Source organism: Pygocentrus nattereri, chromosome 29 (genome assembly GCF_015220715.1).
Source record: "Pygocentrus nattereri isolate fPygNat1 chromosome 29, fPygNat1.pri, whole genome shotgun sequence".
Classification (NCBI taxonomy): Eukaryota; Metazoa; Chordata; class Actinopteri; order Characiformes; family Serrasalmidae; genus Pygocentrus; species Pygocentrus nattereri.
This window is the reverse complement of record NC_051239.1, coordinates 13,385,862-13,397,650: the sequence shown is the minus strand read 5'-3', so window position 1 is coordinate 13,397,650 and position 11,789 is coordinate 13,385,862. Positions and strand designations below refer to the sequence as shown.

At 37.2% G+C, this 11,789-nt stretch overlaps 1 protein-coding gene across 1 annotated transcript; it reads right to left on the bottom strand.

The window, feature by feature from the left end:
* Positions 1-5,337: 5,337 nt before the first annotated feature.
* LOC108414049 (probable G-protein coupled receptor 139) lies at positions 5,338-7,391 on the bottom strand. Its single transcript, XM_017686820.2, has 2 exons — positions 7,304-7,391; positions 5,338-6,275 (listed from the first exon to the last, which is right to left on the bottom strand). The coding sequence occupies exons 1-2, from the start codon at positions 7,389-7,391 to the stop codon at positions 5,338-5,340; spliced, it is 1,026 nt and encodes a 341-aa protein (XP_017542309.2).
* Between the last annotated feature and the right edge of the window lie 4,398 nt (positions 7,392-11,789).

Genomic DNA, 11,789 nt, shown 5'->3' with positions numbered 1-11,789 from the left:
CATGTTTATATTGGGCTGGTGTTTTGGCAGCTTCTTCCGTCTCTTAAGCACCAGTTTGCTATGAAGCTCCATAGCCTACAATTACCAAGCCTGACTCTACAGGTTACGGGCAGCTAAATAGTATGTCAGCAAATACTTTTGAAGACATAAATGTTGAAATATGTTCCAAGGAATGCTCAGCAGCAGAGCTGACAGAAGGTCATAATTGTTTTTGACCGTTAATTTGAAAACCTGCAACGTCCGTAAAGTTGCAGTTTTGTGCAAAGGTTTTTGTGTTAAATGCCGTTTTATTGATCTTCTTTGTGAAAATAAGTACACACCCTCAAAACAGAACACACATCTACACGTTTTAATGCAGTTACTGTTTATTTGTTGATTTTAGCACATGTGGGGAGGGATAAAATGTGAAATTATTGCCTGTGCAAAAGTTCTGAAACTTTTTAATTCATTTTTTATATGTGAAACAGCAAATAAATAATTGTGTGCATAAATTGCTTCATGTTATATAAGTGAAGCAACATCACAACTTTAGGATATTTACATGATATATGATATTTTTTCTTGTAAGTTGGAACAGACAAAAAGAACCAGCAATTTAAAAAATATGCCTAAATATATCAAATAAATTATTATTATTCAACATTTCACATAATGTACTGCATTAAATCTATTTAATCCAGGCTAATTGTGGTTGTTTTTAATGAAATATGCTGTTGGGAAAGTTTGGTAATGTCATGTTCTTGGGAAAATGAAACAAACAAGAATAATCAACAGGATAGAATGATTTATAACAGTCTTTTTAAACAACAGCAGCCTTTATTATCATTCTGCAGTGCTGAGCTTATAGATAGTAAAAGTTTCATTCGTGGGGTTTGTTTTTTTTTTTTTTTTTTTTTGGACTGTACTGGATGAGCATGTTTGGGTGGTGACTCTGTGTTTTGAAAGGAAATTAAATAGGAAATGTAAACACAGTATCTCAGGAGTGCCAAGCAGTGCCTGTTTCCGTGAAGAGAAAATTAAAGCCGTTTATGGGCTTTCCAAATAAACAGGCATGAACAGATGAAGCTGCGGAAAAATAAACCTGAAGATTAACTGCGTGAACGTGTAGGGGATGTTGACCCAATGTTTACAGACACAGATTAAATACTTTGTGTTTGACATACTTTCTGAAAATGTATTTGAGATACTTTAAAATAGACTGGCCCAAACAAAGAGCTTTCGCATTATATAGGATTTTATATTTCCGTCACCTGTGGCTAAATGTGCTTTAAAGGAGGGCTGAAACTTTTGTTGCCAGGCACCCGTGTAAATGTAGCTATTGTAAATAAAGACCTACTCATGCTTTTCAAGAAATTATTTTAGTGCTCAGCACTGGATGCGTGGCCACAGGAGCAAAACCCAATAAAGTGGTTAAGCCTATAAATGTCTCTTATGCTTATTATTAAATATTAAAGAGGGATACCACTGTATTTTCAAACTTTCTGCATAATTCAGTGGTTGATACATAAACAATCATAATCTTTTGGTTTGAAATGGTTCATTGTCAAGGAATTAAGGAATTTTACAAAGATTTTGTCACAGTGGTGGTGATAGGAACCAGGGAGGATTGCAAAGTCACAAAATGCAAATATAGTCATTTTATTATCTTCCAAGTTTTATTCATATATAGATAGATATAGATATGTGTATGTTGATATATATATATATATATATATATATATATATATATATATATATATATATATATATACACACACACACACATATCTATATCTATATCTATATATTTGTCGATTTTATTTAAAACTCTGAAATTCCCTTTTAAAACTGGGTTTAACGCTGATATATAACCAATTGCTCTAAAAGGTATTAAGACCTTTTGCAAATGTTACATGTAAAAGTTTTTGATTACATTACTAAATGTAGCTAATTCAAGTAGAAACCTGTAGAAAGGAATTGGTGCCAAATTGAAAAGCAGTCACTACAATGGAAAACCGTGACAAGAAGTTAATGGATATTATATATCCATATAATATACATGATATGGATATGGATTTTATATATATATATATATATATATATATATATATAAATGCATTACAAAGGATCTTATTCAATTCTTTCATTGCTGTTTGCTTTTAATGCAAATGCTCATGTATCTTATTTTCAGTAAAGAGGTCAAATGATGTGAAAGACAGTGTAGTGGAGGGTTTGTTTTCTTTTTGGCACGTATTCTGCTTGTCACTATGGAAAAGTAATGCCATGCTGCCATTGGTTTTCACGGTTTACCACTGTAGTGATTACTTTTCAGTTTGGCACTAGTTTCTCTCCATAGTAACATGAATAACCTGTGTAAGCAAACAGTGATAGATGGTGTCACAAATTCTCAGTATACCAGGTTCTGACCTCCGTTCTTTAAATATGAGCTATTAAATGTGATGGATGAGGTTAAAGGTTGGAGCTATTTTCAGAAAGAGTCAGATTGATAGTTTTGTATCTGCACTACATCTGTATATCTCTAGAAGCATTTCACTTCCTTTATTGTCTACTAAAAACGATAAACAGCAAAGAATAAAAGAGCAACAGATCACGTATGAACACACCTGTGTCTGAAGCACATGAACTGTCTTTGCTTATACCTTTTCTGGTTTTGACAGACCTCAGAGAAGGGCAGTTCAGTAAAAAAGACTGTGTTGATTTGTGACTCAGAGCTGTTAGCTTTACTAAGGTTAACATTTTAAACTTTTCAGTTCTCAGACATTTATCCTTAACTCAGCTTTAGGGATAATTAAGGTTAAAAATGTTGAATATCTCTAATAAACTCACAGTAAGTGAACATGAATTATTATATGTTACTAAATTAACCATCTAGCTTTCCAATACCACAATGTAATTGTACATTTAATAATCGTATGAGCATATATTACTGTGTATACTGCATATATACACTCATCGGCCACTTTATTAGGTTCAATTGCTTGTTAACACAAATAGCTAATCAGCCAATCACATGGCTGCAACTCACTGCATTTAGGCACGTACAGGTGGTCAAGACAACTTGCTGAAGTGCAGACCGAGCATCAGAATGGAGAAGAAAGGGGATTTAAGTGATTTTCAACGTGCCATGGTTTTTGGTGCCAGACGGGCTGGTCTGAGTATTTCAGAAACTGCTGATCTACTGGGATTTTCACGCACAACCATCTCTAGGGTTTACAGAGAATGGTCCGAAAAAGAGGAAATATCCAGTGAGCGGTCAGTTGTGTGGACGAAAATGCCTTGTTGATGTGAGAGGTCAGAGGAGAATGGGCAGACTGGCTCCAGATGATAGAAAGGCAACAGGAACTCAAATAACCAACCAAAATCTCTGAGGAACATTTCCAACACCTTGTTGAAAGTATGACATGAAGAATTAAGGCAGCTCTGAAGGTAAAAGAGGTCTGAACTTTTACTAGCAAGGTGTATGTAATAAAGTGGCCAGTGAGTGTACTGTGATTGACAATTAGCCCAATGATAATGCTTCAGAGGTAATAACCATCATGTTGAGAAAGAGACTTGTTCCATTTTAAACAGCATGCTAAATGCTAGTAAATAATATGTACATTTTTATGTTCATTCAGCATTTGTATTTTTTACAGTTAAAACAGTGGGTTATTACAGGGCTTTAATGAGCCATTAGATGAGTATATTCTTACATAGTGATGCAAATTCTTTTAATAGGTTTTGCAGACAGTTTCATATTGTACAAGCCATATATGTACAAAAGGCATTTAATGTACAGTCACTAACAGCCATTATAGTTCTTAAAGCTGAAAGTTTAAAAAGCAGAAGACATATTTACAGAAAATTGCACAAAAACCTCAAAAACTAAAACGCTTCTCAGTATTTAATGTGTCCACTCTTTACCTTTATTCCAGCAGCTGTTCTTTTCAGAAGATTCACTTTCAGTTTTAAGGAAATCTGCAGGGATATTTTTTCCACACCTCCAGAGTTCAGTCAAAGTTTGTTGGTAATTCTGCTTCCCATGATACAAGGAATCCCAAACAAAGCCTGCTGTAGATATGGAGCGAACACCTTAACGATTTGTAAAGAAGTAGTAAATGCTGTCCTGTGCATAAGCAGCATGTGGTTTATTGTCACAAGTGTATCTTTACATGAGTAAAATCAAAGAAGATAAGTATAATAGTTGAGAGGAAACATAGTTGAGTGCATAGTTACTTTGGGAGCACACTGGCCAACGTGCACTCATTTATTTTTATCAGATTAGACCATATACATGTTGTATCCTTCAGTTTCATCTGTGGTGCATTTGTATGATCAAACTTGCAGCTGTGGTGAATAAGGGCCAGTGAATGTTGACTCACATGATGTGAAAACTGAGCACCAAAGTGCAGCAAACTTGAACTAAAAGTGTATATGAAGATAATGGAAACCTTTTAAAAAGCTGCATTGATTCTTAACCAGAATTGAATTCAAATAACATTTGATAAGTGTGAACATATTTACACAATTATTACACTTATGCACATAATTACATAATTATTACATATTTGTACATGTATAAGTGTGTTTTTGTTGCTGTTGTTCACTGACCTCATTGACCTCTTTTCAGTGATTGTCATTTTGTCTTCCAAAATGCTTTACATAACCTAGTTGTTGAGATGTAAACAGAAATTCAGGGTGGTTTGACGAAGTGGTCAATTGTAGAGAAGCTTTAGAGTGGTGGTGATAGTAACCAGGTGTTGCGAATTCTACAATGTAAATTTCACCATTTTATTTACTCTCCAAAGCCACCAGTGAACCTTCACATGTCTTCTGAGTTTTTATATAACCCTGATGATGGTAAAATATATGAACGCATTTTACAAAAGTTTTGGATTTTACAATGTTTTAGATCAACACTTTTTCTCAGAATTATATATAAAATCTAATAAAAATTTTAAAAATCTGTTAGGCAGCTTTTAGAGGCATTAAATGAAATGACATCTGGTTCCTATGACCAACACTGGAAGAATTCTGCTTTGGCAAGTTTCTCTAGAACAACGCATTTCACATCAAACCACTTCGACTGACTCTGCTTACATCTTTGGTCTTTTTAGACTGTTTTATGAAGAAAAAAAATGGTAAAATTCCTTTTTACAGATCTGTAAAGATGAAGAAAGTGCAGTCGTTTCATAACATTAAAGTTATAGTTGAAACTGAAAGAATCTAAAGAATTAAAACTTGATAAAAAGAATAAGAAATGAGTATAAATACAGTAATTGGGATCCGTATTAAATACAAATTATACTGCACCTTGTTTTGTAAATCACCTGAATAGTCTCCTGGTATGAGTCTTTCTCATGCGTGTCCAGGCGTACATGATGATGGACTGTTTCTGACCAGGCAGCCTCTCCATAGACAATGTTTGACACAAGCTATAAATTCCTGTCTGAACTTGGTCTGCGTGCATGCATACAGGTACATGTTCACAGCTGCATTGCTAAGGCTAAGCATGGTGCCGATATCTGCTGCCACGTTTATGTCCAGACTGTAGTCATCACGATCCACGTGCAGACCCTTGGTGCGTAGGATGAGCTGTGTGATGGAACGTGTGGTAGACAGCAGCACAAAAGTCATGGATACGGTCACCAGAAGTACCACCGACTTCCTCTTTCGTGAACGTAGCAGTGGTGCAACCTTATGGCCGGAGATTGATTTACACATTTCTGCAGCCGTATGCACCCGATTGCTGAGGGATATCTGGCGCAGGGTGAGGCCGTTGAGGACAATGATAAAGATGAAGGGCAAGATATGGGAAAGAGTTGCCTGGAGGCTCACCATGGTGAGGGCATACTCAAGGGGAGAATCTGGCCGGTAGATGCAGAGCCAGTGTTGGGCGTCTTGGCTGTAGATTGATATATAAGCCCAGTAGTAGGGCACGGCCAGCAAATGACCCACCACAAAGACGCCACAGATGACCCTTAGCGCACAGCGAGGGTTGCAAATCCTGTTCTTTAAGCTCCACGTGGTAATGGCCAGGAAACGTTCAGCAGTAAAGACCACCACTAGCCAGGTGGAGACATTGTAGGCCCCATAGTTGAAGACATCTCGCATGCTACACCAGGGGTCTCGAAACCAGAAGGGCTCTACTGTGTAGAATTTGACAATGAGTTCCAAAACCACGATGAACAGCAGGACGGCTGTATCTGCAACAGCGATGGCCATCAGGTAGAGGGCGCTGGATTTGGAGAGCATGCATTTGCGTCTCCAGAAGATCAGGAAAGACACAATGTTAGCTACGGGCCAAAGCACAACATAAAAATTCATCACTTAATTTGAGACTCTTGTGTTTGAATTTATCATTCATATGTATATTATATTACATCAGCATGCATATTTTTGATAGGTTATTGGAACTCACACGTATACAATCTTCTACTTACTGCAAATGTTCACCAGCCGAGACATGTTTGGTGTCTGAAGATTGCTTCTTTAGTTTCGCACTCTAGCGACAAGGCTAATGTAGCTAGCTGACAAATACTGGAACCTTATACTTCATTAGTTTTTGAATAAAAGCTGGCTTAGTTCAAGCTAAAAATGTCTTCGCCGCTTAAATATATTTGGGGTAAGGGATTCTGTACATTGCATTTTTTCTCCAAATTATCATTTGAACTGCTTTACACTGAAGTACCAAAATAGAAGGTTAAGATAAAAACAAAATCATTTAGAGCGGTTTGATGTGAAATGCTCTGTTTTAGAGAAACTTACTGTTTTTGTTCACAGTGGTGGTGATGGGAACCAGACGTCTGAAACATTTAATGCCTCTAAAAGCTCCCTCACAGAAACTTAGTACAAGAAATGGTTATGAATATGTTGCCTGATGTCTGATACGTGTTCTCTTGGCAGTTTTGAGAAGCTTTTGGCCTAAACCATGTTTAAACGCTGCTAACAGTGAAGAGGCACATGCAGGGAGTTGTAAGGCAGGATAGTCCCCAAAACATTTTTTGCATTTTACTACTATAATTAGCATTACATTAAAAAACTCTGGCCACTGGCTATTTTGGAGAGTAAATAAAATGTCTATATTCGTATTACAAACACCTTGACCCCCTGGTTTCCTGTCTGTAAGTTTCTCTACAATTAACAACTCAGAATGACTGATTGAAAATTTTTTACATTTTTTTGGGAATTTTGAAAGATTTGTGGAAATCCTCTTTAAAGATATAATCATTAAAAGATTCTTTAAGAAACCAAAGCAACAGTTTGGCACCTTTCTGTCTGAAAGTGCCTGTGTAGCTCGGTATATGTATGTATACATACTCACAGGGGATTCCAATAGCTGCGAGTACGGGGTAGTAGACCCTCTGCAGATGTATCATCCAGTGCTCCTGTGCTGCCATATCTCCCCTCATGCATCCGTACTTTCAGTTGAAAGAGACAGCATGCCATAAGTAGAGTGTGGACACAGGGAGGTGCTTGTGTGTCCAGCCCCTATATGGAGCCATAGGAAATTAGTGGTCATGGAAACTAATACTCGTGGCTGTTTATCAGTCCTGTCAATTATTGCAGTGCCTACTCAGTAGTTTTATTGACCTGACTGGAGATAATGAAACATCAGACGCTGGCTAGACTGCAAATATAATATTCACGCTGTTTTTCACACTGGCTTATGGATCGGCTTATTAATGGCTGATATTCATCTAGACAAAAGATCATGCTGTTTTTGCTCCAGACAGTAATACAGACCACCACTCAAAAGTTAGCAATCGTTTATCATATTAATAGCCTACTGTTTATTCTGTTGTAGTTTTCAATAATAACAATAATCTTCTCAGATGTATCTCCTGAAAAATAAAAGAGTTTAAAACTGTTTTAACTCTAAATCAAACTAATTAAAAGTGTCTCTACAATATTATTTATTCAATGTCAATTATGGCACTAGTTCATGATGTACTACACATGTTCTCAAGATTTGATCACTGAAGCATTATGGACATTTTCTTTATAGGTTTTGTAACATACTTAGTTGTAACATACATGATGCTTTTCTCATAATGCTTTTCTCAGTTGTCTATTGAGTGTATGGCTCATATAAGGCCATAATGATTTGCATATAGTTCCTGAATAAATAATAATAACAATAATATTACATATACTTTAATAAACTTTATTTATACAGTATCTTCCATACATTTAGGTGTCTTATCACGCTTTGATGAGGAAGACTAAAAAAAGGCAGCAAAAGAGAAGAAATAGAATATAAAAAAGATAGAATGGAATGTAGACATACAATAAAAATGGAAAAATCAATGTTCCAAACTTTCCAGATATATAAGAGACTAATGTACTGTTAAATATTGCTAAATATTGCATTTTAAAGCACATTATTCACCCTATTCATGTATCCCATTTGTGCTGAACTTATGAGGAGAGTATGAATTATGCCTGTTTTTTTTGGGGGGGGGGTTTGTACAGGACAGCCAATCAGAACAGAGCTCATTTACATACACTTAAAGGTCAAAAGTATATTGTCAACAGATGCACAAAAACAAACACATAGCTATGCAGTCTCCATAGACAAACACTGACAGTAAAATGAATCGTACTGAAAAGCTCAGTGACTTTAAATGTGGTGCTGTCATAGGATTCCAGGTCAGTTCATGAAATTTCTGCCCTGCTACATCTGCCCTGGCCAACTGTAATTGCTTTAATCAGAAAATGAAAGCATCTAGGAGCAACAACAGCTCAATCAAGAAACAGTAGACCACGCAGACTCGAAGAATAAGCCATCCAAGTGCTGATTATCTTCTGTTGCACCAAACTTTCAGTTCCAAACTGCCTCTGAAAGCAACATCAGCACAAGAACTGTTCAGACGACTAAGATCATTATATGCAATGCCACGTGTCGGCTAGAGTGGTGTAAAGCATGCTGCCACACACAAGCTTTACACATGGAAGAAATACCATTGCTATATTATGATTAGTACAACCTTTATTAAAGAAATAAAATGTTTCCATTATATGTCAGCTGTTATTCTTTTTAAAAGCTTATATCTAAAATTGTTACAAGTGGATATTCAGCATTTTAAAATGAATCTCTTAATGCAAAAATTGTTGAATTGTTTCTGATATATAAAATCACACAAACGTTATAAGCCACCAAGAGAAATGTCAGATATAGGGACTTTAACTAAATTCTAAACCCAGTGAAACCCAAACCCCTCTCGCTTTAAAACATGTATTATGGCCTTGGCACTGTTATGCCTTTCAGACAGCCTGGGTGAGAACTGTTGTCGAGGTTTTATAGTGAAGGTGGGCACAGGCGCTAATCTCAGAGCGAAGATCCCTTCTGGCACTACTCTTCTGGGGCTCCTAAGAAGCTTAGCCATTGAGGAAACATTGACTCTTGGAATGGTTTTGCTTGTAATCCGCAGCGTCAGAGATTCCTGACCATGAAAAGAGATTAGAGTTTGGACCGCCTCGGGCATAGAAAGACACGGATCTAATCAAATACCACTCCTGTAGGTTATATTCTATGTGCATCTGAAACACATTTTTTGTTGCATGTTCACGAAGCTGATTTGGTATCTTCAGTCTTTTATGTTGGACCTCTAGTTCTACTATATTGAGCAAGATAGTCTAACAAATGAGATAATATGTTTTTTTGTGCTAGCATAAAACTATGAGAGCTGCCTATGTTTTTTAAAATAAGGTGTTCTTTGGCTCCCTACATTGGTTTCATTTCAACTTGGGTTAAATCCTTATAGCACCTGACTTATGGTAATTGTTATATATTGACTATTAGTGTAAGAATATGAAAGATGTTTTTTCCAAAACTGGACAGTGTATTATCACGCTGAATTAGCCAATAGCAGCCAGGTGGGTAAATTATGGCCATAAAGGGTTGCACATGGTAAGCAACAATACTCAAACAGGCTGTGGCATTCAAGCAATGACCGACTGTTTTTGTTTTCAATAATAATAATAATAATAATAATGCTCTTCTCAGATATGTTTACATGTTTCATTCTATGTTAATTGTGGTACTAGTTCATGATGTACTAGACATGTTATCTGCCTCAAGATCTGATCACTGAGGCATTATGGACAAATTTTATAAGCTTTGTAACTAAATCAGAGGTACCTAATACTTGTTACTATTCTCAGTTATCTATTTGGTTTTATATGGCACATATAAGGTCATCATGCTTTGGATACAGTTCCAAAATACATAATAATAATAACAATAATAAACTTTATTTATACAGCATCTTCCATACATTTAGGTGCCTTATCACACTTGATGAGAAAGGCTAATGAAAGCCAGCAAAAGAGAATAGAATATAAGTGTTTATTATCAAGCAACGATCGACTGGTATTAACAGGCCCAAGAAAACATTCCCCACATCATTACACCACTTCCACCAGCCCGGACTGTTAACACAAGGCAGGTTAGGTCAATGGATTCATGCTGTTGAAGCATGTAAAGTATGAAACAAGTCCTGATCCTACCATCATTGTGCCTCGGCAGAAATCTAGACTCATCAGACCAGGCTACGCTTTTCCAGTCTTCGACTGTCCCGTTTTGGTGAGCCTGCACCCACTAAGCCTCAGCTTTCTGTTCTTGACTGACGGAAGTGGAATCCGGCATGGTCTTCTGCTATTGTAGCCCATTCACCTCAAGGTTCAATGTGTTGTGCATTCTGAGATGCTTTTCTGCCTACCACAATCATACAGAGTGGATAGCTTAGTTACTGTAGCCTCTCTGTCCCCTCAAACCACTTTGGACATTCTCTGTTGACCTCTCTCATCCACAATGCATTTCAGTCTGCAGAACTGCTACTGTCTTTATTGCATCATTCTGAGTAAAACTGATTAAACGGATCGTTCCGAGTGATCCTGATTAAACAATAGAACAAGAAAAATAAAACAGATTCTAAAAGTGTCCAAAGACTTTTTTCTAACGATATGCAAATCATTGCAGATTTAATTATATAACATCTCATTTGGCTGAAATCTAGCTGAAATTGTTGAGAAAGATTCAAATGCACAGCACATCACAGCACATGACTGAGGTGTCCTTGAGCAAGACGCCTAACCCCCAACTTCTTCCCGGGGCGCTGCGGATTGGGCTGTCCACCGCTCCGGGCAAGTGTGCCCACTGCCCCCTAGTGTGTGTGTGCTCACTAGTGTGTATGTGGTGTTTCACTTCACGGATGGGTTAAATGCGGAGTTGAAATTTCCCCATTGTGGGACTAATAAGGGTCTCTTAATCTTAATCTTATTTAAATACATGAGAATATCAATAATCAACTGGCAAATATTCATTGTGATGTGTGCTATTCAGAAAAAAACGCCTATTTACCTGCACTTTCTCGTCTTAAAGAACCTCTACATAATGGAAAGGTATAAGAACCATATGTTCACACCAGAAACCATTTGGGAACCCTGATTTTAGGAGTGCACCCTGGAGTGCCATCTACGGATGCGGCCAGCAGATGGCGTTCTTCGAATTCCCAAAACCGTTTGAAGGCCAGATCCTCTTTGCGCTGATTTCTTAGTAATAAATCTAACCCACAAATAGTGGACCTGCACGTTCAAAGCCTGTGGCGTATGACCTAGATTGCTGAGAGGAAGAGTGCGCTCCGGACCAGTGGGTATTTCCCATGAGTCCGCCCATCCTAGACGGTGAGGCCGTTTATGAGCCATGCATATTCACTGATAAATGACCCGGCTCTCAGAACAGCAGGTGACGAATCCCTGAAGATGCTCCATCTATAGGATCAATCAGCGTCACGTCACTAACTGCC